This window comes from Sphaerodactylus townsendi, linkage group LG10 (genome assembly GCF_021028975.2).
Source record: "Sphaerodactylus townsendi isolate TG3544 linkage group LG10, MPM_Stown_v2.3, whole genome shotgun sequence".
Classification (NCBI taxonomy): Eukaryota; Metazoa; Chordata; class Lepidosauria; order Squamata; family Sphaerodactylidae; genus Sphaerodactylus; species Sphaerodactylus townsendi.
In genome coordinates this window covers 25,178,669-25,204,143 of record NC_059434.1, presented here as the reverse complement: position 1 = coordinate 25,204,143, position 25,475 = coordinate 25,178,669, and the positions used below count along the sequence as shown (strand labels likewise).

Below are 25,475 nucleotides of genomic sequence, written 5' to 3'. Positions count from 1 at the left end.
GTTGGCATTATTAGAATTAAAATAATACCAGGCAGCAAGCACTTGTACTCAGATTCAGCAGTTTTGTGACTGTAAAAGCTAATTTCAGATTCTGACCCAGTGGCATATCTGCTTGGGGACTTGGGGTCACCAAAGCCAGAGCTTTTGAAGGCATGGAGCTGAAGGGGGCGGGGTCACACCCCCACAACCTCCATGCAGGCCAGGGGGCGGGGCTAAAGGCAGCAAACCATGCCCCCTCCATGCAGGCAAACTAGAGCCCCTGCTCCTGAGCCCCACCCCATGGTCTGTGTGGAGGTCAGGGGCATGGGGCCATGGTCCCTTCTGAGCCCCGCCCTTCAGCAGGCCCAGTCCTCCCTTGGACTATCTTTTCCAATTTATTTAGCAAAGGCTCATGGGTATGTTGTTGAAATGATCACCATAACTGGAAAAGATAGACCAAGGCAGGTCTGGGTCTGCTAAAAGAAGGACCTCCTTGCAGCCCAGGGTCTGGGCTCAGGGGTTGGCCCCCATCCCAAGCCCTGCCCCCTGGCTCCATGCAGGCAAGCCAGAGCCTTTGAATGCCAGCTGAAGCAGGTAGGGGGGCGTCTGGAGAAGGAATGGTCTCCTGGTGCCATTTTCTACCCATACGCCTCTGATTCTGACAAATTATGTTCTGCAACAGATATTGTTACCAGACTCTTCTAGAGACCTGATACTATACATCAAGCACTGACACATTTTATAACAAGGCCCTGTAATGATACTGTCCCCTCAGTCCCGCACACTCCTTGTCTGCTTCAACACCACCCTTTTGGAAAAATAAAACAAAAAAAAATCCTTCAGGCTCTTTCAGCTCTTTTCCTAAAATACTGAAATGCTAAGAAAACCCATAAATTGTTTAAACCAGAAAATATGGCAGGACCAATGTTATTTTTTAAAGATTGTGCATACTATTATCAACATGATCTACAATTCTTTAAAAATGTCTACAAAATTGCAGCTCATAAAATTTTCTTTGTATAATCCATGAGCATTACTTCCCATGCTTTAGGAGTATGTTTCAAATTGAATGGCAACCTTTCCCCCCACCTCCCACAAACACACTTCTCATTTCATTTCTTGATATACCAAGGGGATGAGATCATAATGTACCAAGGGTATTTTTTTTTGCCAGAGGATGTGGGGTAGTTACCAGGGCCAGAGCAAGGGGGAACTGCGCCCAGGGCATGTGTGCATCCCCTGTCCCATTGGCACTACGCCACTAGTAGTTACACCTGCAGCAACTGCAAGTTGGTTGCTTTTGGATGGGAAGGTCCAGGAGCTTGGGACTAAAGTATCTACCCTTCAGCACATTAAGAAGAATGAGGATTTCCTGGACAGAGTGGAGCAGATGGTACTTGCTGGAGAACATGCCAGCGATTTCTCTGAGGAGGAAGGCAGTTCTCAAACTGGGCATTTGGAGGAATGTGACATGTAGAAACAGAGGGACCAGGGAATATTCTGTGAGTTTGAAACTACAGAATTAATTTGAAGTTATCTCCTTTGTCAGTGATAAGGAAAAGGCACATGATCAACAGTCAGTCCTTGGAGAATGTGCAAGTGACAGAAGGTTCGACCCATAAAACAGCTCTTGACAAACCCCAGATGAGACGTGTGGTGGTGGTAGGGAACTCCCTGCTGAAGGGAACAGAAGCAGTGATTTGCAAACCTGATAAGACGTCTCCAGAGGTGTGCTGTCTCCCTGGAGCAAAAATCCATGATGTCACAGAGACACTGACAAGATTTGTCAAGCCCACTGACTGATATCCCTTCCTTTTGAACCACATGGGAACAAATGACACTGCAAGACGTAGCTTTCGGCAAAACAGTGAGCAAGCTTTCAGGTCTCCCAGAACTCTTCCTCTGGTTAGAAAAAACTGTCAGTAGCACACCTCCCTCATACTCCATTTTAAAACTGCTAAAACCTGCAGAACTGGATTATTTTACATCATATTCTTAAATCTCTTTTTTACAGGATTTCATAGAAGCCCAAACGGATAAGCCATTTAATCAATAATATTGCTACAAAACAAAAACTACAGCATAATAAAGACACTTGAGAACAATGTTTGAGAGAGTAAAACCCTCCAATGTTTTACTTTTGTTAGCCTTTTTCCAGCCAGAAAATATTCAAAACCAAGCCTGCAAGAATGGATAGACTTTTATTTTTCACAGAAAACAGTAGAATGTTAGAGACACAACAGAGCTCACTATTTAAATTTAGTTAACCCCTTTGTAACTTTTAACAACAAAACCAACAGAATATCAGAATCCTAGACAGTTGGGTGATTCTAGCATTCTGTGGCAACATCCAATCTTAGCAGTTACAGTTGAACTGAGACTGAAAATGAAATTCCAGTTCTGGTATTTTTAAGCGATCTCAGGATGGGTTTGACAGGTTTATCTCCTTTTTCTTCTTTTAATAATATTGCATTTTGGAGTTTTGTAACTTCATTTTAAACTATGTAACCCTATTTTTTGTGATTGGTGTGCTTTTAATACTTACGTGATGCCAATAAAGGCTGTGGAGTGGACAATGAAATCCTATGTAGAGTTAGACTTGGCCTAACTCATCATCCTATCACTCGCCAGCTGGCGCATTTGACACCTCAAGCAGGGAAAGCGACGCTGCCCAGTCGCGCGCTCTAACGCCACCGATTCCCGACCGGGGCGTGTCTTCCGAGCACTCCTCCTACGGGGCAATAGGAGTGGGGCGGGGCCAAGCACGTGGTTGTGTTTTATAATTTTACTCCGCCTCGCCCCCCTTCTCTCTTTCCTCGCGGCTTCTCTGTCAGCCAATGGAAAGTCAGCATTCTGGGAAAGTCAGATGATGCGGCATTTTATATAAGCCTGAGGTGGCGGACGGGGAAGAAAGACGGTTGAAAAAAGCCGCTCGGCAGCGCGCAGGCGCGTCAACCGCTTTCCTCGTGTTTCGGAGAGCGGTGGCGGCCGTTGGCGTCTCCGGCCAGGCGCGCGCAGCAGAAGGAGGGTACGGATGGCGTCCCCGCCGCTGGCCCCAGAGCCAGGCGGCGACGCGCCGTCGGAGCAGGAGCGGCTGTTGCGGCGCGGGGAGCTGCTGGCGCTGGGCAACCGCCTGAAAGAGGCGCTGGAGGCGTACTCGGCAGCGCTGCGCCTCGGCCCGCCGCTGGTCCCGACCTCGCGCCGCCGCCTGGGCACGCTGGTGGACTGCCTGGTGCTCCACTACCGCCTCCGGCTCACGGACGACAGCGGAGGGGCGCCGGCGGGACTGTTCTGCTGCTGCGGCTGCCGGGGCTTCCTGGGCGAGCCGGTGGTGGCGCCGTGCGGGCACGCCTACTGCCGCCGCTGTCTGCGCGAGGGGCTCCGCGCCCGCTGCCGCCTGTGCGGCCAAGCCCTGGGGGCGTCTACCGTCGTCGCCGTCGTCCTCGGACAGTTGTCGGAGAAATGGTTCCCGGTGGAGTGCCGGAGGACGCGGACGTGGCGCCGCCTCGGCGAGTTGCTGGGGCAGGGACGGCACCGGGCAGCTCGGGAAGCCGCCAGCCAGGCTTTGGGAGAGGGTAAGCCGGGGGGGGGGGGGCACGCCTGGCAGGCTGGGCGCATCCATGCTCCAGTCATCTCAGAGGGATGCGATGGCGCGCTGCTTTATCGTTTGCTCATAAGGAAACTGTGGGACTTCTGCCCTGGTGGTGATCTGGAGGACGGGACTAATTCCCCGATCCTACACTTGAGCAGTGGGCTCATGTCTGGTGAACTGGATTTGTTTCCCCGCTCCTGTTCATGAAGCCTCCTGGGTGATCTTGGGCTAGTCGCAGTTCTTTCCAAACTCTCTCAGCCCCGCCTACTGTTGTGGGGAAAGGAGTTTGTAAGTGGCTGTTTACAGAAGAGAAAGGTGGGGTATCTACACTCTTCTTAATCCAAGCAAATTTGTTTCTGAGTTGAAAATGAGACTTGGATAAATCTTACTGAGCTAAGATAAAAAATAAACAGGCATCTTGGAGCTGAACCTGATTTTTGTTTCAGCCTAAACTTTTGTGAATGACAGGATATATTGACAGCACATATTCGAATATGTGCTGCTCTGTGAGGTCTGATGGAAGCTTATGCCAAGGTGGAAGTTAAGTGTTAAGGTGCAGCAAGGCTTGTGTGGGTGTGTAGGCATTCTTTCTTAGCCAGGGCAGATTAATACTGGTATTCCTCTAGAGTTGTGCACCTTGTGAGTGTTGCTGTGTTTCCATGTGCATGCTTCATTGATTCAGCTCCAGGGGGTGACTAGCGTAGCACTGCATATCAAATGCTGCTTATTGGTTCAGTTGCAGTATGGATGAATCAAAAGTTTCATAACCCAGGGCTCTCAGCAAACCAGCCGACTGTGTACTTGTGCTGGGAAAATATTGTCGGGGTTGAGCAATCTTAAGTTTCTTTTGTGTGTTTATGAGAGAAAGTGTCAAAGGAAACATTTGGAGATGCCACTTTGTGGGTAGTCTGTACTGGCTCGTGGATTCGCAGGAGGCTGGGGCTAGTTACATAAGCAGATGGGGGCATGGAAGGGGGAAAGGTTGTATAATGCTTGTGACATCACTCACTAATGGGTTTGTTAGGTCTTTAACAACATGATGCTAGGGAAAGACACAGGATATAGTGAGGTCAAGTAATATGATTAGGTTAAATGTTGACTCAGCACTTTACAGCACGTTTAACTTGGAAATGTTAACGTGAAAGAAATTCTGGCTGCCTTAATCGTGGTCATGCTTGTATCTCTCTCTAGTGGATCTTTGGCTACTAACTTAATGTAGTTGCCTGACTTATTCTTCGTGAGTGTCATAGATGAAATATTTAGACAATGTAAGATTTGCTATTTGTTTTTTGGTGGCTGCTATTTTATGTTTGAGATTAATAACATTCTGCATTTGCGTTATGGAGTTGTCACCAGACAGCCAGAGGTCAAATCATAGACCCTAATAGAAGCATGTTCATACTCTTGTAGTTTTATTGATGGAAGCTTATTTTGAATGTAATAACTTTTTTATCTGAATGGCTTTTAATAGGGAGGTATATAAAGCTGGTTCCATTTATGTATAACATAACATATAACATGTATAATATTTATGTATAACATTAAGTTGAAGTCTAAACTTTTGTGCAGAGAAGAAAGTCAGAAGCAGGGGATTAGTGGGTGGCATTCTCTTATATGAGATATATGTGATATAGTTCTAAAAGTATGATGATTCATAATTTAAGCCAGTAGCACAGATTGGTACAGGAGTGACTTTGACTTCCCAGATAATATCTTTAGTTAGGGATGTAACATATTAAACTATATTTGAATATGTATGTTTTAAGTATGACTTTGAGTATGACTTAAGAGTTGTCTGGTTTTGCAGCAAACAGCCCCTTCCAAGAGCCAGGCACCTGGCTGCCACCCCCAAAGAGGCTTCCCAATGGCATGGGGAAGCTCAAAGTCAAAAAGCTGCTGAAATTGGCAGTATGGGACACTGACATAATGCTGGGAAAGACTGGGAGAGAGCCTACTAAAGTCTAAAGTTGACTCCTACCTGGCCATGCCACCAGCCTGCTTCTGCTACACCAGCTGTGGCTGGGGTCCTGGGACACTGGTATGGCATCCAGTGCTGGGGGGGGGGGGCTGTGGCACCCACATGCCAGCAGAATCACCCCTCTGCCAGGACAGGCACCCTGCACACACTGTTTCCACAAGTGGATCCCCCCTTTTTATGAGGCTCAAAATCAGAAATCTACTAAATAGGAAGCTTGTATTTACTGATGAGGTGGCATATCAAACTATTTCGACACCATGCATGCTTAACAAAGCATTTGTTGGTAATTTTTTGCATCCTGTAACATTCATAACAAATTCTGATTTGTGAATAGATTATATTCTTAAATTGTAAGAAGTCTCTTCTAAAATGAGTCTGAGTACCAGCATTTGAAACTAACATCACACAGCAGCACTTAGTAGCTGCCTCACATATATTTGGTAAACCAAAGCTAATATCTGTGGTACAAGGTGACCATAGTTTTTTAGAATGCACTGTTGGTTCATACAGGCTTAAAGATCGATTGACTGCCAAGAAATGTGAAGCACTGGGACTTTATGTGTACAGCATATTTTATTAGGAATTACAGTGTAGTAGCAGTATAGTCACAAAAAGTTCTAGATTATGTAGTATGGTATGCTGCAAGAGCAAGCCCAGGAAAGCCCAAAGGCGTGCTGACAATTTATAGTTTTATTATACTGCAGCCTAGTACTTGCAAATTATCAGGTCATGAGACTGAGGATCACCAACCAAACCTGTAGTCATAAAAATGGAGGTTGCCTGTGCTGCAGCTTGTGGATTGTGTTAGAGTTATTGTCTTGGTTTCAGAAACATTTCTGCAACTAAAAATCATCCTGTCTTCATTTTGTTAAAGTGCATTTCAGATCTTGTTCTGCAACCACTAAATCTATAAAATATAATACTTTTTCAGTTTTATTTAAACATTGTAATGTGTAGACTTGGGCTACTTAAAATACGCTAATTTGAATAGGAATATATAACAGAAAGTTGCTATTGGTTTTGGAAGATACATTTATTTTATAGCAAAGTCATTAGGGAACAAAAGTCAGTTGAATATTATAATTTTATAGTAGATTATATGGATTTTGGGGAAAGGTTTCTAGGCTGGTTTTCACATTTTCATTTTGTTTGCCTGAAACAGTACACTGTTTTTTTCTAACCCTGGGCTATAGGTGTATTTTGAATTACAAGTTATATAATTTATGTTCTGGAGTTACGTAATGAAATCTAAATCTTGATTTTTAGATCCCAGAGATTTAATGCTACGGATTTATAGAGCTGAATCTTCTGCTGCCCTCCAAGAATTTAAATTTGCCCTGGATGACCTAAATGCTGTTATCACTGAAATTCCAAGTTGGCCTGAGGTAAGTTCAGATTAATAGAGTGTGACAGAATGGTACCTGTTCTGTTTTGAAAAATGTACAACCAGGCTGCCACACTGTGAATCTAAATTGCTTTCATTCACAATGATGTCTTGTGAATGGTGACAGAGATAACTTCTGGAAGGTGCGTGTTGTGTGATGCACTGTGCACCTTTCTTCTGGCAGATTGTAGCTAAATTGTTAGATTGTGTTTTTTGGAAGGATGGAGGTCAGTGGGTGTAGAGGTCAGTGACAGGCACAATTTAGCTTGATTATAGATGCTTCAAGACAAAGGTTCAATTGATTCTTCCCTCAACTTTAAGAAATAATTGACTTTGAGAACATGCCTCTTTTTTCAACAACATACATTAATGGGGATTTTTTGTTCTCCCTCCTTGATCACATAAAGTAAAAATACGTTTCTCATGTATTCTGCTTTTTTTTGTCATAGGACATATATAGGGTTTCTAGGTGTTGACCATACAAAAGCTGATTCTATTCCAGACCTGCTTAGTTTCAGCAAGGTTAACAAATTATGCACCTTCCAATCATGCCATGGGATCACCTTCAGTTGCATTGTGGGACATGTTTTTCACCATTGCCCAGCATAGTACAAACCAAATAGTAAACATTAAGCCAGTAAGGAAGCTGCAGCACGTGATACAGCATCTTGTTCTTAAGGTTCTTCCTTAGATTATCCAGTCACAATGTGCTCACTTGACCTTAATGTTTGCTGGGCCCTCATTTTCTAAATATACAGTGTGGGAGGAGGCTTTGTCTGTTGTAAGTAAGAAATTACAGAACTGTTTTTTAAAAGATCACCAGATAGTCTAAAGGCTCGTTGTTCTGTCAGAACTGTAGATTTAACACCAATTGGAAGATGAACAGGAGAACTCTAAACTGAGAAGACTAACATTTCTTCCAAAAGGAACAAAGTGCCTGTTTTTTGGTCCCAAGGAAAAAGGCAGATATTTTCCTGATCGACACAAAGACCACCTAATTGGCAATGTTCAAAACTAGGTCTTGACCAAGTGTGTTTATGAAGCTTGTGTCATGTTATAAATAGACTCTCTTCCTCCCTGAAGCAAGTCCTTGAAAGAGGACTTCTGTGGTGGATCTGCTGCCAGAGTACACTAGAACAACGGTCTCCCTACTGGAATCCTGCATGTTTGTCTCGACCCAAGCAAGACGTCAAGGAGCAACTTCTTGGGCTATTACTCCTTTGCAGTGTTTACCCTTGTTGGTTTGTGATGTGTAGGCAATAGCAATGAGGAAACATGTAAGATCAGCATTTTTTTCTGCTGACACTTGAATTCCTTCAGAGTCTGGTTTCAGCCAGGCTTATATCTCTCCTTGTGTAACCTGTACCATTGCACTTTCTTCCAAACAATAGTTTTAAGAGTAGGGTCCTATTAATTTCTTTGAAATTTCAAGGGAAGAAGTGTGAAACATAACAATCAAAGCCTTCAGTTCCACAGGAAGGAAATCTAGTAAAACTGACTTTACAGTAAGACTGACTTTACAGTAGACATGATTGGGCTCAGGTTTGTAAATCTGCTACATAAGCCAAATAATTACTGTAGTATATTTTAAATATAAATCTCTTTTTTTAAGGTGTACTTCAGAAGAGCAAAAATATTTCGTAGCACTGGCTCTGTAGATGATGCCTTGCAGCTTTTTCTTCACTGCCTGGCCCTTGATGAAGGATTTCTTCCTGCAAAGCTAGAGGTGGAAAAGGTACTTGGGTTGCAAATGTTAATGGATTCATTAATGGTATTGGATTCATTTCAGTCTGGTTTCCGTCCTGGTCATGGGACAGAGTTGTTAGTTGCCATCACGGATGAGCTCCATCTCCAGCTGGATCGAAGGAAATCAGCATTGCTGGCACTTTTAGATCTCAATGTAGCATTTGACACAGTTGATTTCTTTCTTTGATCCACTACCTCATCGTTTTTGAGATTTGGTGTGTGGCCTTACAATGGCTATCCTCCTTTCTCCAGCATCAAGGACAGTGGATGGGAATTGAGGAGATGATGTCCCAGTGGCACCTCCTAGTTTGTGGAGTTCCACAGGAGACAGTCATCTCCCCAATCTACATGCAACCCCTGGCACAGCTGGTCTGGAGCTTTGGGCTGGGTTGCCATCAATACGCTGATGACACCCAGCTTTTTTGGTTGATGGAGCTGACACTGTGCCAGTAGTTGGAAGCTGTGGAGAGGTGGTTAAAGAAGAGCAGGCTTAAACTTAATCCATCAAAGACAGAGGTCCTGTGGCTGGGCCAAGGGGTGCTGGTGGAGGGATTATTAATTATTAGGAGTTTTGACAGGATGTTGGGATGAGGGATTTTAGACTATGATATTTGACCAATTGTCATTAACTAGCTAATGTTATTAAGATAAATTATAACCGTAAGTGATGTTTTAATTATAACGAGTGTAAGCTGCCCTAAGCCTGGTGTTAATCAGAAAAAGGTAGGGTAACAAATTTAATAAATAATCTTTTATTTCTGTGCTGTCTGTGAGAGGAGACAGTTACTAATTAAAAAACTCAGCAGGTTAAGCAGGTGTGACTCTGAAACATGTAATTTGTGTTTTAAAACCCTCTTCTTCATCTTCATCATCATTTTTCGATTTATACCCCACCCATCCCCTTACGGATCAGGGCGGCAAACAACATAATATAACAGTATATATTAAATAGATTACAAACTTGTAAAATAACATACATAAAACTGTAAAATAAAACAAAGTTTTAGATGGTGACTTAACACATCAAACCTAGCGTTAGCCAGTTACAATAACAGCAGCGCTATCTCAATATATTAGCAATTCAGTATATTAGCAATAAATCAATACGTCAACAATACAGCAACAATAAATCAATATCTCAGCACAGTAACAATATATTAGCAATATGTATCAATACATTAACACTAGAGAGCCAGAGTTAATGAATACCCTTGGCTGTAAAGTTTCACAGAACTACTGAATGCATGATGAATTCTAGCACAAATATTGAGAACTGTGTACTGCACACGTGCATTTTTTTGCACAACAATGCAATAGAATAAGATGGGAATCTGACAAGATGAAGATTTGCAGTCATCTGTTTAAGAGAGAAAGGATTTGAATGGGTTTTTCGATAGCTCTAGAGCAGATGATGGCTAAATGTTGTAACTGATGAAATGTTTTGATCTTTTTTGTGGGTCAGATGCTGTATGCCTTACTGTCACCAGAAAATGTGGGAAAACATCTGAAGGAATCTGCTTTGAGCTCTCCGCATGCTCGAAGCAAACATGTTTCTGAGATGGATTTAGAGCCAGTAAGTATTTCACGTTCTCGATGCAGGATTATATTATGGTTGTAGCTATATAGGTCTGTGACAGTTATATTCAAGCTGCGGTGTTAGTGTGTTGCAGCGGCGAAGCTCCCAGGGGGCGGGGGGGTGCGCGACGCACTGGGCGCATGAATTTGGGTCACTTGGGGGGCTATCCTCCTTTCCACTCAAGGGAGCTCCCATCTTAAGTTTCTGCTTTTGAAACTGGAAAAGCAGAAACCAAATGGTAGGAGTTGAGTGTTGCTCCTAGGATTTATGTAAGGTAGACGATGAATATTTTTTGCACTCATAATATTAATAATGTGTAACCTGATAATTTCAGATTTGATGGTAGACTGCTCTCAGCAGATCAGTAAAACAGCGTGACCCACAGTTTGTTTTTGGTTCATGTGAGCAGAAAAATAATCTGTAAATTTGTCAGAAGGGACATGATCGATGTACCTCTTGCCATCCAGGTGGTACATAATTTTGAGGGCTGTTGAGTGTCAGGCGGGTGGGTGAGGGACTGGCTTTTTTAAGTCCCTAAGAGCTTAGGGTATCCTGAGGGGGCAAATTTCCCTATTATCCATTGGTGTGTCCTTGCTGCCCCTGTCCTGGGTGATCTGTTTTTTAAGGTATATACAGGTGCTTGTGTATCCAGAATAATGAGGATGGTTTGCCTAAAAAATCATAACATTACCATTGAAACATCTGTTGTCATCTGATAATATGAGACTTGCTAAATAATCCCTTTTTTCTCTCATCGTCTTTTGGTAGGATTTAAGAGTACAACAAGTTACATCAGAACCTGTTGGAGAAAACTTGTCTCTTGGGGAGTCCACCCGGTCTCTTATCTCTACAGAAAAAATTGCCAAAGAAGATGGATTAAAAAGGGTTTCTTCTGAACCTTTGCTTTCTGTCCAGGAGAAAGATGTTTTCTTAAAAAGGAAGTTGTCACTTTCAGAACAAGATTTTACAATTTGTGAAGATAGGAATAAACAAACAAAAGAAGGAGGTAATAATGTAATGATTCATGTTGTTGTTTGGATAGTCAAAAAGACAAGTGTGTTCTAGGTCAAATCAAGTCTCAACTCTCCCCTAGAAACTAAAATGATGAAACTGAGGCTATTGCCTTTTCCAGTAACTTCTGTCTTCTCATAATGTGACCCAAGTACAACAGTACTAGGAAAAGCTGAAGGCAGCAGGAAAGAAGGAAGACCCAACCTGAGATCGATTGCCTCAATCAAGGAAGCCATTGTTGCTCTATCTGACCTGTTCTGTTTCCTATGTTGCTTTGGTAACACCTCGTTTTGTTTGTTCTTAGAAACTACAGAAAAGGGCACTGCCATTCTACTCGGTTGTGGAGCAGTTCCAAAGGATTTGATTGATGTATCAGACTTTGAGTGTTCACTTTGTATGAGGTAGTACAATGATTTTTTTAAAAAATCAAAATTTATCTTGAGCATTGTGTTTTTATAGCTCCTTTTTGAGGTGTGTTCACATTGCTGAAGGGATATGGGTTTTCTGGGAAACTTTAAATTGAAAAAATTGAATTGGTGCTTTAAATCAGTTGAATCTAGTTCAACTGGCTTGACTTATATGTTTGTGTGTGCATATGGTATGCTTGATTCAAGTTTTCTAGGATTGTTGTCTGAAAATTACCATTTTGAAACTACCCCATTTGACTTGGTAGTGAGATTTTTAAAAAATGTAAAACATTGCATAAGAAGTAAGGTAGAAAACCTGCCACTGCTATCATCCCTCGGAATGTGATTTTGAGTATCGAATTAGTATCCATATCATCACTGCATTTAAATTGCTGGTGGTATGAAAGTTCTTCTTGTATTCGAGCCAAAAGTATAGTAAAGGGTCTCCTGTGGTATGGAATGCTGCTGTTCCCTTCTGCTTTACATCCAGCACTTCCAAGATGTGTGTAATAAAGATGCCAAATCAGCATCCCTTCTAAGTAGGCATAAGGCAGGCATTGTACTTTTCTCCAATATCCTGCATTAATCATAGCGTCCAATCTTTTTACTCTTTTCTGTGGTTTAGCTTTGAGTGGGGGGAACCCCAAGTGTTAGGGAATAGAACTGCATGTAACTGCTTCTGTTGGTGTGCAGATTTCTTTGTTAGACATGATTTTTATTTTCTCAACAAAGAATTACAAAAAAGAAATTTTAAATAAAATAGAACGAATGTAACAGTAATATAAAAAGGGAAGAGAAAAGAAAGAAAAAGACTAAAGGAGAAAACAAAGAAAAGGGGAAGGCTGTTTCCAAGAGCTCAATGGCTCACTCACACTGCTGATTCTGGATTTGTTTTCAGAACTAGTGGGCCTAAAATCCAGACCATTCTAGTCCACCTGTCAAATTTAAGGTCCCCAATATCTGGCAAGGTGAGAGCTAAGAAGAACTTGCTCTGCAACCATCAAGGTAGTCCCTATCAGCAGTGCGTAGTCTGGGCACACTAAGAATCTCAACCAGAGTGAAACGCCATTCTACTGTAGGAGTGGGGCATCTTGTGTGGGTGTGATCTCGACCAATTGCAGAGAGGCAGGAAATGATGAAATTCTTCCATGTACTTCCTGTGAGGTCTTGGGGTCACCTTCTTCAGTATTTTCCTGCCTCTGCAGAGAGCAGACACGTTTTTTGGCTCTGGCAAAAAAAAAAAAAACCCTATTCGTAGTCTGTTTGTGCCAGTCTGTGTTTGTCTGAAGTCCTTAGAGGGGTGAGTAAGCGCGGTCCGGCTTGGGGAAGAGTAGTCTAGCCGCCGCTGAAAGCAACCGCTTTCCTTCCCACCCACCCCTCCCCCACCCCTTGGCAAATAGAACGTTGGCAAATAGACAGTTAATCATGGACGCGAGGTCCTTTTCGCCTGAACGCGAAACCTTTGTTGGCTCCGCGGCGGAGCGCACACGCTCCGCAAAGTCAGGCGGCCATAAAGAAGGGGGGAGAAGCTCCACTCAAACGGACGCCTGGCAGAACGCAGCGCGCGGGAACATCTGGCGCCTCCGAGCATGCGCAGTCATCCCAACCCGCCAAGAAAAAGAAAAAGACTAAAACGGCCGGGAGTCTAGCGCCTTCCCAGGGTGCGTCCTTAACCGGAGACTCCATAGCCGACTCCTCCGGCCTTCCCAGGGCCTCGGAGCAGTCGTGCTACACCTCAGCGGAGCCCCCCGATCAACTGGTTCTTCCCTGTGCCCCTAACAGGCAAGACCCACAGGATCCTGAACGGGGAGATTCTAACACTGGGCAGTTAACTCCAGCTTCCTCCTGGATGAACGCGCCCCCTGCAGTTTTCGCTGAGTTCCTTAGAAGGGAGATAGACAAAGCTCTTGATGCAAGAGATCAAAGAACAGCTAATGCCAGCTCCTCTACTCGGTCCCATAGATCCCGCAGTCCCCACCGAGAGGACTCCGGCTCCTACAGAAGGGACCCCTCAGCCCTACCTAATGTGGAGCAAGAGGAATTATCCAGTTTAGACGGCTCTGATGGGGGAGAAAAATTCTCTGACACAGAGGAAACCCCTGAGCCAGCTGTAGAACAATCCATACAGTTCTTTAAACTGGAAGAAATCCAATCCTTAATTTCTAAAACTATCTCCGCTCTGGATTTACGCGACCCTGAGGACGCGGAAGAACAAATTCCCCAGCCTTCCATTAACGCTTCCAACAAGCCAGTCAAGGGCTATCCAAAAGGCACATCATCCTACTTCCCCGCTGATAGGGAGGGCGACAAGTATTTCCCTGTTCCTGAATGCTTTGTTAAAAGGATTCATAGGGAATGGCTCAATCCCACTGCCCACAAGGGCTTGCCCCCTAATTTTAAGAAAAAATATCTGATGCCTCAGCAGTTTCACGTCCTCCTCCAGAATCCTCCAGTTGATGCCCCTGTGTCCATCCTACATTCCGGGGCACTGGTAGCCAAAGAGGGGGAGGGCAATATCAAGGACCCGCTTGATAGGAGGTCTGAAGCAGCGCTTCGTAGATCCCATGAGTGGTTGGGGCCAGCCATCAAAACTCTTACGCCCTCCTCCACAGTGGCCAGAGCCTCCATGGTGTGGCTCAAACGTCTCCTGGAGATGATTCCAGTCGAAGCAAAAGGCATCAGAGAAGGCATCGAAAGGGTCCTTTCTGCCAATTCCTTCATAGCAGATGCCACCTTCGACGCCATGTCACTGGTAGCGAGATCCTTCGCCTCTAACATGATAGCAAGGCATAGCGCCTGGATTAAGCCCATGGCAAGCGGACATACAATCTAAACACGTAGTGGCTGGTTATTCATACTATGGAGGGGCCCTATTTGGCAAAGAATTGGACGAAGTCCTTGTCCAAACCAAGGACAACAAAAAGACGATGCCAAAATCTGTCCGGGCACCCGACAGGTCCTCTACCAACAGCAAGTTTACCTTCCGGTCCCACAAATCCTTACCCCGCACGCAACGAGACGGGCAAAGACCACACTGGCAGAATCAACATTCCTTTCGGAACTACAAACAGTCCTTCAAACAATACAACAAACCGGGCAAGTCCTTCAACTCCAATAAGAACAAGCAATGACGATCAAAGCATCCCGGTGGGAGGCCGTCTCCAACACTTTCAGCACCGTTGGCAGGGAAACCACGTGGACAGGTGGACAAAGGAAGTCATCTCCACAGGTTATGTGATAGAATTCCAGCGTTATTCCACATCACCACCTGTTCATTTCGCCGCTCTCAAAGGATCCGGCCAAAGCCAGCAGAACTCTGGAGGCGGTTTCCCACCTAACCAAGATCCAAGCCATCGAACCTGTACCGACAGCGGAATGTTTCTCAGGGACATATTCACATTTCTTTACAGTCCCCAAAGAAATGGGGACTGGAGAGCAATCCTCAACCTGAAGCGCATCAACAAATTCATTCGGGTCCCCAAATTCAGGATGGAAACCCTTCGGTCTATCACGGCAACTCTTCGCCATCAAGATCTGCTGACTTCCGTTAGATCTGACCCGAAGCCTATTTGCACATCCCTATTCACAACTCTCACAGAAAGTACCTGATATTCGCCATACAGGATCAACATTATCAATTCAAGGCGTTGCCATTCGGACTAGCCACGCGGCCCCAAGAACCTTCTCCAAGGTACTATTGGCTCCAGTCATCATGTTGAGGGAACAGGGGATACACGTCTACCCCTACCTCGACGATCTGCTGATTCATTCACGCTCCGTCCCCAAGGCCATCGCCGACGTCGAGGTAGTTCAAGAAACCCTAGCACAGCATGGCTTTATCGTAAACAAAGAAAAAAGCTCTTTCATTCCCCTCCACACGGCTAGAACACCTAGGCGCAGTGCTGGACACGGTACAAGACTCCCTTTTCATACCAGAAGAGAAGGTAGAAAGAATCAGGAACGCGACATTACTAGTCCTGTCCAACCCAAGATCGTCCTTGCTAAAACTGGCAAGTCTGCTGGGAACCTTCATCCCCGTAATCGCCCTGACCCCGTGGGCACGTTTTCACGCCTTGAGACCGCTCCAACGATTCCTCCGTGCATACCAGCTGGACATTATTGCCAAGAAGACAGAAAATTGACCATACCCCCAAGAGTCCGTCTCAGCCTTCTCTGGTGGACGAACCGCTCCAACCTCAGGCGGGGAAAGCGTTATCTACATGCTCATCGAGCTCAAGTCTTCACAGACACCAGCCTTCAGGGCTGGGGGGGCCCACCTCAGTCAAATGTATGTCCAGGGAACTTGGTCTCGGAAGAATCTCGGCTCCACATCAATGTGTTGGAAACTTCGAGCGATCTTCCTTGCCCTTCAACATTTCCGGCCACAAATTAGGTCACCAACATGTCATCATAAGAACAGACAATGTTGCCGCGAAGATGTACATCAACAACCAGGGCGGCTCCAGATCAGCAAGGCTCCACTTTCGGAAGCAACAAAATCCTCCGATGGGCGAGGAGAACTTGGTATCGCTAGAAGCCCTACACATCAGAGGAGTCCAGAATCTAGAGGCGGATTGGCTCAGCAGACAGAATCTGTGCGAAACCGAATGGCGACTTCGATCCACGGGTCTTCTTCAAGATATGCAACACCTTCGGCACTCCGGAGGTAGACCTGTTCGCCTCTCAGAAGAACCATCAACTTCCAAAGTTCATGACCCGTCACTACCACCCACAGGCAGTTGCAACGGACGCCCTGAATGCGATATGGCCTCGAAATCTTCTCTATGCCTTCCCTCCCTTTCCCTTGATCCCTCGGCTCCTGCGCAAGATCATATCCGAAGGCGCCTTGGTGATCCTTGTAGCCCCCAGGTGGCCCAGGAGACCCTGGTTCTCCACCATCCTGGAACTTGCCATCGCAGAACCACTGACTCTGCCAATCACTTCCGAATTCCTGACGCAGGGCCCCATAATGCATCCCGATCCCGCTTGGTTCAAGCTGACCGCATGGCTCTTGAACGGGCAAACCTAAGGATAAAGGGGTACTCGGAAGAAGTCACATCTACAATCTTAACAGCCAGGCGCTTGAATTAGGCGGTCAATATCTACAACTGTTCATGGAAGGCCCTCGTCAGGTGGTGCCATCAAACGACCTAGACCCCACGGAACCATCCTTCACCGTTATCTTGGAGTTCCTACAACAGGGCTACTCAATGGGACTCAAGTGTTCCACCTTGCGCAGGCAATTGGCAGCTCTCGCCACCGTTATTCCTTGTGTGGGCAACAATCCTATCACCAGACATTCTGAACTTCCTAAGAGGGGTAAAATTGTCCCAACCTGCGGTAGTCCACAGGTTCCCCTCTTGGCGCCTGAACGCTGTCCTGTCGGCACTCACTGGAGTCCCCGTTCGAACCCATTCAAACTGTACACATCAAATGGGTAAGAATGAAAACGTTATTCTTAATTGCAATAACATCGGCCAGAAGAGTGGCTGAACTTCGCGCCCTTTCAATAAACTCAAAATTCTGCGTGTTCCATAAGGATAGAGTATGTCTTCATACAGATCCAACTTTCATTCTGAAGGTTAACTCCCCTTTCCACGTTCGCCAGGAGATCGTCGTTCCCAACTTCATGCCAAACCTCTGTCATCCCAAAGAGAAATCGTGACAAACATTGGACGCAGCCGGGCCTTAAAAGCATACATAATAAGAGCGGAGGAGTTACGCAAATCAGAGAGTATGTTCATCAACATTAGCCCGCCCAACTTGGGAGCTTAAATGTCCAAGGCAGCAATCAGTAGTACCCTGAAAGCCTGTATATGCGAAGCATACAAAGCTTCTGACTTACCGGTCCCTCAGGGAGTCACAGCTCACTCAGTTCGCAATGCTGCGACCAACGCAGCCTTCCGAAATCATGCATCAGTGGAAGACATCTGCAAAGCTGCCACCTGGTCTTCCATTTCCACCTTCATACGTCATTATAAAATTCGGTCCCTGGCCTCGGCAGAATCAGCCTTTGGCAAAAGGGTACTGGAAAGTATCATCGGGGACTAATGAAACCCACCCGAATTCGGGACACTGCTCGGGGAGGTCCCACACAAGATGCCCCGCTCCTACAGTAGAAGGATCCATTGGATACTCACCGTGAAGGGTCTTTCTACTGTAGGTAAGTGGGGCATCTTGGCCCTCCCTAGTTCCATTTGTTTCCCGATGTTACTCTCTCAGTTATCAACTAAATTCATGTTTTCAGACTGTTCAACGTTTAGGGTTGTCGTTGTTGTTGTCACTGTTCTAGTGATCCTAGTTATTGCTGAGCCGTTGTTTTTCCTTCCGTGTTTTTGGTTATATGTTCCTGTTACTTAAGTGCTATACTACTATGCCAGGCGGGGGTACTGAAGAAGGTGACCCCAAGACCTCACAGGAAGTACATGGAAGAATTTCATCATTTTCTGCCTCTCTGCAATTGGTCGAGATCACACCCACACAAGATGCCCCACTTACCTACAGTAGAAAGACCCTTCACGGTGAGTATCCAATGGATCCTTCCATTGGAAGTCCTCTGCATACAGATTTCTCCCCCCCCCCCCCCCCAATTAGCAGCCTAAGTTTAAATGAAACCATTTTAATTGCAGTTCAAATTTGGTTGTTTAAAATAAATTTAATGCATAACTAAATGTTTCACTGTGACACAAACTGGCAGTAATCACATGCAGTAACAACCTGAGAGGTGCTAGGATAAAAGTACCTAAAACAGCTGTTGTAAGTTGTAATCAACAGCTATCTACCTGCACTTTTGCAAATCTGTTTGAAGGTTCCAAAACCTGGGGAAGAAGGAAAAGGGCGAAAGAAAAAGATTGAGGCGAGCCTCGTTAAATATTTCTTGATGGATTGATTGGGATGTATTAGCACAATAAGAAAAGAACTGTAGTGCACATAAAGAGTACTTGTCATCCTTTATGCAAACTGTACTATTTTTGGGAAATTGTTGTGATTATGTGAGACTCAACAGAAAAAGATAAACACGAGAGAATGTGAATGTTTTGCTGAAGAGTGTTCTTGTCTCCTGTGTTTTAATTTCAGTCCCAATTCTGACTTCTCGAAATTTTATTTCAGACTTTTCTTCCATCCTGTGACAACTCCTTGTGGCCATACTTTCTGTAAGAATTGTTTAGAGCGTTGTTTGGACTATGCTCCCCAGTGTCCCCTCTGTAAAGAATGCTTGAAAGAGGTAACAGCTTTCAGAGATGTAACCATTGTTGAGTGCAAGTATTTGTTGACATTAACAGAGTTTATCCTGTTTAAATTTTAATACAAACTCAAATTAAAACTCAGAATAGACTTTCTTGTTGGGAAGGGGGGTTGTGCTTTCCTGTTCTTACACTTCCTTTTTTGATAGTTCTGACACATGTTCGATATAAGGACACTGACGTAGCCACATTGGCCCATTAAAAAATGCAAGCCCAGTAGCATAACATCTTTTAATAGGGTTAGCTAAAATGTCATAAATTTATGAGGAAATCTCTGATCTTGAAATTAAAACTGCTAGATTACCTGATGTTTTTATTTTGACAGTTGTTTTGGGAGAGCAGAATTTCACTGTTAGATAAAAATGGCTGAAGGGTGTTTTTCCTCTTTAGTATCTGGCAAGTAGAAAATACAGCATAACTCACTTGCTGAAAGCACTAATTAAGAAGTATTTGCCTGCTGAGTTAGCTGAGAGAAAAAGGATTCATGATGAAGAAACAGCTGAACATTCAAGGTGAGTTCATGTTCCTAAATTGTGTTCATAAAAGAGCTGATTCTCCACGTTTCCCAACGTCAAGTTGATTAGATACTTCTTTTCTCCTGTTTTTGTATCGATTAGCAAAAAAATTAAAAGCATTCTAATCAAATTGTATGGGGTGCGCTGACTGACTTTCAAAATTCAACTGAGACTCATGACCAGATTCAACTGGTTGTTGTGGGTTTTATAGGCTGTGGGGCCATGGTCTGGTAGATCTTGTTCCTAATGTTTCGCCTGCATCTGTGGCTGACATCTTCAGATGTGTATCGCAGAGAAAAGTCTGTTATAAGTGAAGTCTGGACACAGTGTATAACAGACTTCTCTCTATGATACACCTAGTTTAAACAATATTGAAAGTTATCCTGTTTTGGGGTAGGAACTCAGATTTTTGCCCTGGGCTCCATTTTCCCGAGCTACGCCTCTGCATGCTACCAATACATGTAACAGTGAAATGGAGGGGGTACGTAAATAGTTCTTTTCCAGTATAATTTTGGATCCGGAAAACAGGACAGTGGGGGAAGCCCCCCCATCATAATGCAGAGCGGATATGAATTATTCACCCAAGTGAGCTTTTTAAAAATGGATATTTTGTAGGTCTGCTTCTTGTATTGGGGCCTACTTTGCAGAATAGCACAGCCTTGAGACCTAACATGATAAACTGGGAGGTCTTGCTGAAGACAAGGGAACATATTGGGGAAAAGTCTTTGTTGGGGAAGGGATTTGTCTGTGGATCTCTTGCTCTTTAAATAATTTTAAATGTCTCCTTCTCTGTGCATCTCTTGCTCTTTAAATAATTTCCCCCTCTTCTATTTTTACGTGTGTTTTATGTGATTAGCCAAACTTGCATGTATAGGTACCTGTCTGATACCACCAAATGGAGGACTAATTCCAACATGCCAGTTATTCTTCTACCATAGCTCATAAGCCTGTCAAAAGCTTGTTGGAACTTCACTTTGTTTCATTCTAATAGTGCTTTTGTTTTGTTTTTTAAAACCCTCACTATATCTCTCTCCAAGCAGGTTGTTGGGTCAGGGTATTTTAAATATGTGCTCATCAGCTGCTTATAAATACTCACACCCAAAAGTTTTGGACAGAATTTTGAATTGGCCTTTTCTTTTGGGTAGTATATTTTATTCTGAATAGGATAAGCAAGTTCTTTTGAATAGATTGTCAAGTATCCATGCACCATTCTAGACAGTTTAAAAGACAAGTGAAACTGGGAGTGCATTGGCATCAGTGTCATTGGGGTCCTTCAGGGTGTTGGAAAACGACCAGCAACTGGGCACCTTTTCTGTCTTCTTCATCTCAACTGGTGATCAGTGCTATTATAGTCAATGCTGCTGGTCATCTGCTTGCCAGGAAAAGAGTTTGCTCATGTTAGTATGATCTGCTACAAACTCAGCATTAAGTGTGTGTTTGTCTCCAGTGAGAAATTTGGAGGACTGCAATTGATTGCAATTGTTTTTTGTAAAAAAAATTGTGTTCTAGATGCTGTGAATACATTATTGCAAAACATTAAAGGAGTGCACATATGAAATCCCTGTATTAAAGCAAAAGTGTTTGACGAATGTAGCCTTTTCAATTGTGTTACATTTTTGTTTTGTTTCTAGTTTGACTCGTAGTGTTCCAATTTTTGTTTGCACTATGGCCTATCCTACTGTGCCTTGTCCTCTTCATGTGTTTGAGCCAAGATATCGACTAATGATTCGAAGGAGTATAGAAACAGGAACAAAACAATTTGGGATGTGTACCAGTGACCCGCAAAAGGGGTATGTATACATTCATAGCATAAATATACTTAAATTTTGTGGAGAACAATTCTAGCATGTGTACTAACTCTGCTCCCTATTCTAGATTTGCAGATTATGGTTGTATGTTGTACATTAGAAACATTGACTATCTGCCGGATGGACGGTCTATTGTTGATACAGTTGGATTGAAGAGATTCACAGTTTTGCAAAGAGGGATGAAGGACGGGTATTGCACTGCAGACATTGAGTATTTGGAAGATACAAAGGTATTCATTCTTTATTTTTTTTACGTATATTCATCTCATACATTATGTCACAGCTTTTGCAGTCCTTGCCTCTAATAATGGGAAGAGGTGAATCTGCTATTTAGAAACTGCTGATACAAGGTTCTCTAATTCTGTCTGTTAATTCTAGCAATGGGAGTTTGGGAGAGGGAAGGAACTTTACAGTGAGTAATGATAGATCAAATTTGATTATTAGAACAAATTATGTGATCTGATTAAGTAGATTTGGGGGCAGCTGCACCTGCAGATCTATTGATGTGAATTTTCATTTTCCTTACCACCACTACCTTGGCTGTGGCAAAGTTAGACTGCACACATAGCTCAGTCAGTGTGGTGGTTTAACATGCAGCTCCAATTGTTTTTTGCAGTAATAAAGCCAGAAGAAAGCACTCCGCTATCGCTTTAAGTACATTTACCAGATTTCTATAGGAAATTCAAATGACAATTTACCCTAGACAAAAAATAAATAGGGATGGGGGTCTGTCACTTCTGGTATGTATACTTAAAACACCTTTATTTTGTATATTCAACCTTTGGTAGAAGATCTGATGCATTCCACTGAGCTGCTGGTTGTAAAAGGGCTTTCTCCTTGATGGCATGGCTTTCAGTGAAGGGCTATGCAGAGCACTTTAGATATGTATGCAGCACTACTGACCTTGCTCATGGTAGTCTTGTGGTGAATAGTGATAATCTAGATCAAGGGTGTCCAACTCTGCTGCCCCAGATGTTCATGGACTATGATTCCCATGAGTCCCTGGGGATTGGCCATGCTGGCAGGGGCTGATGGGAATCGTAGTCCTTGAACATCTGGGGCAGCAGAGTTGGACACCCCTGATCTAGATAATCTGCATAATGAGCTAGATTACCTTGGTACACTTCAGTTTACCCTTTATGTTTTTTATCCCTAGATTAAAGATGAAGGTGAGACGAGGAAACTTGGAGAGCTTCATGATTTTGTGTACAGTCAGGCTTGCAGCTGGTTTCAAAGTTTAAGAAACAAATTTCATACCCAAATCCTTCAGCATTTTGGACCAATGCCAGAGAGGGAATCAAATGTACAGGTAATGAGCAGTATAATCACCAAGCAACTCCTATCACCATGGTGGCGAACCTATGGCACTCCAGATGTTCATGGACTACAATTACCATCAGCCCCTTCCTATTGGCCATGCTGGCAGGGGCTGATGGGAATTGTAGTTCATGAACATCTGGAGTGCCATAGGTTCGCCACCACTGTCTTATCAGCTCAATTTGCTTGTTTACTAGCCAAGCAAGTCAATCTGTAAAGGGTGTGACAGATGATGTCACAATGGTAATAGGCAAAAAAGCGAAAAAAAGCATCCTGAAAAAGAACAAACCACAATCTGGTGTCAGGCTTTTTACACTTAAGGAAATATTAACACATTTAGGTAACTATTTTCAGAAACTATAATATCAGGAATCTACCGGTATTAGGATGCAATTGGAGATTTTTTTTAATGCTTGAGTAATTTTACTTGCCATCATCTTGAAATTGTCTCTTCCCTGGGTTTGATGGCGAAGACAGCTCAGGAAGTTGCACCATGAGAAACCCTGTGCAGTACCAGTTCATGCCCTATCATGTTCTCTTTCAACTTATTGTTGCACTAGAGGCTATAGATTACTTTTTTGGTTGAATTCATAGGGAAAAACAGAAATTTTGGGGAAGTAGAAATGATATCTTTTTTTACTAAAACTAAACTTATCTTACTGCACTAACATTAATGTTATAATTTATAACTTAGCCTATACTTTTCTGCTATTTACATATTTGTGGAATTTAAAAGCACAAATGCCTAATGTTCTAAAAAGTTGTGAACATATGCAATAGCTGAGAGTTGCATGCAGCTGCACCTGGTGCTACTTTAGCACATAACGATAAGATTTTGTCACCTGAGGCAGGAATAAATAAAAGTAAACAAATGCTATAGTAAAACATAATGTTGCAAATATGTTGCACATAAGAGTTATCTTATTCTGTAGTGTAATTTTCATACTACAGATTCTGAATGAGTAAAAACCATTAAGAAAAATATTTTGGTTTTTTTAACAGTCGCTTAAATTTCACAATTTTCCCAGTGGAAAAGTAGGTAAAAAGTTTGCTGGAAATGCTCATTTCTTTCTGTCCCCCACCTTACCAGTTTTCTTACCAGGCTTTCATGTCGATTGAAGCAGATATTTGTATATTGTTCAGGGCATTAAGCAAACTCTCGTCATAAAACCAAAATAGATACTGTAAACTATTGAGAGTATTGCTGAAAACCAACTGCTCTGTAGCTTAACTAGCCCTAGATTCAGTGGTTTTCATTTCTGGCACTTGAGACCTCAATCATGCGCCCTTAAAATCATTGTGACAAATTGAAAAACGGCAACTTTTTAACTCTAGAAATGCATGTTGGGAAGAGTGGTAACTTAAAAGGATGTGTGTAGATTTAGAAGATGTATGTTTAGCACCTGTGCTATATTACAAATGTAATAATGCATTTTGTTTCTTACTCTTAGGATATGGCTAATGGACCTGCTTGGTGTTGGTGGCTTCTAGCTGTCCTCCCTGTGGACCCTAGATATCAACTCACAGTATTTTCTATGAGGTCTTTAAAAGAACGTCTGATAAAAATTCAAGATATATTGACATATTTCTCTCGTGACCAGTCCAAATGACTCCTTGATCTTCCTGAAATGTTCCCTATTCTTGCTGTAATTGCAGCTGGAGTGTTTGCAGCATTTGCACATTTATTGCTGGGTTGAGAACTCGTCAGAATTGGTTATTTTCCTGAAACAATTACATCTTCATGTAGATCAAATCAACTCAAAAGGATACCACTAAATTGCACACAAAAATCAATCCAGTAACAATATGTGGACAAGTTCCACTTTATTTGCACTATATACAAGTGAGAATGTATCTTTCATTTGAGTTTTCCTCTGACTTCTTGCAAGTGGGGGGAAAGTGCTGGATTTTGACCTTAGTCCAGGTTTACAGCAGTATGAATATATTCAAAAACTTGCAATTTGGAGTTTGCCTCAGCTGCAACATGCTGTTGATGTTTGCACAAGTACTTTAATATAGTTTTGAATGTTGCTACAAAAAAAATTGTTTTTTTGTGTCTTAACTAAAATGGTACAAAAAGATTGTATGAATGTAGAGCCATGTTAAAATCAAACACTTCATTTAAGATGCTTTTCAAACTGTGAACACATTATTGTGATTCTGAGAAGGACTGGGTTAGACACAGATCAGTACCAATATATATTTTCCCAGTGGCTGAACTGTTGAAGTGCATAACAAATATTGCCTGGGATACTAGGAACTGTATAAAAGCAATGATTCCTAATCCTCTAGTTTCTTGCACTGTCTTTCTTCTGGATAGTACCATAGATCAGCTATGGTATACAGACAACTGATGTGAATGTTTAGAAACTACTCAAGTCCCATGTAGAGGTTTTTCAAGCTTTTACTAGTTTTTCAAAAATACTGGGTTTCAGTAAGACTTCAACCATGCCTTATTCATGTATCACTGGCCTGTATCCTACCAGTCTGCTCAATAAAGCCTTTCTCAAATTTAAAGGAGCCCCTTAAGCTGAAAGAAGGCTGAGTGAAGCAGTAGAATGCAGAGCAAAGTTGGCATTCTGCTTGCCAATAGGTACTTCTTAAATTTGTTAGTATAACTTCCATGTGAGTTATTTTGTGAAATATTTCTTTAAAATTGCTAATATTTAATTTTCAATAAAGTTAAACCATATTTTTTAACTTGTGCTACTGTTTTCTTTCTTTGATGTAGATAGAATAACAGATGTTGCCAGTCTTTTAATGAAATGAAGCTATCAGTTGAACAGCACAGAATACCTATATGTAATGAAAGCCTTTAAAAAGCAGATGAATAGCTAAGAGCTGGTGTGGGATAAGAGGTTATAGAGTCAGAATCGGGAATACCCTGGCTTAAATCCCCATTCTGTCATGGGAGCTTG

The 25,475-nt window shown here is 43.0% G+C and overlaps 1 protein-coding gene across 2 annotated transcripts; it reads left to right on the top strand.

Annotated features, from left to right (window-relative positions):
* Nucleotides 1-2,860: 2,860 nt before the first annotated feature.
* On the top strand, nucleotides 2,861-25,257 carry LONRF1 (LON peptidase N-terminal domain and ring finger 1). Of its 2 annotated transcripts, none has more exons than XM_048508888.1 (12): nucleotides 2,861-3,554; nucleotides 6,816-6,934; nucleotides 8,546-8,668; nucleotides 10,142-10,252; nucleotides 11,024-11,261; nucleotides 11,571-11,667; nucleotides 18,784-18,898; nucleotides 19,308-19,429; nucleotides 21,064-21,222; nucleotides 21,308-21,470; nucleotides 22,397-22,583; nucleotides 22,717-24,002. In XM_048508888.1, exons 1-12 carry the CDS (start codon nucleotides 3,014-3,016, stop codon nucleotides 22,752-22,754), a joined length of 2,013 nt encoding a protein of 670 aa, XP_048364845.1. In that variant the 5' UTR covers nucleotides 2,861-3,013; the 3' UTR covers nucleotides 22,755-24,002. The 2 variants fall into 2 exon arrangements, with proteins under 2 accessions (XP_048364845.1, XP_048364844.1); XM_048508887.1 differs by lacking the exon at nucleotides 22,717-24,002 and adding an exon at nucleotides 24,009-25,257 and having other exon boundaries at nucleotides 2,862-3,554; nucleotides 22,397-22,549.
* The last annotated feature ends 218 nt before the right edge of the window (nucleotides 25,258-25,475 follow it).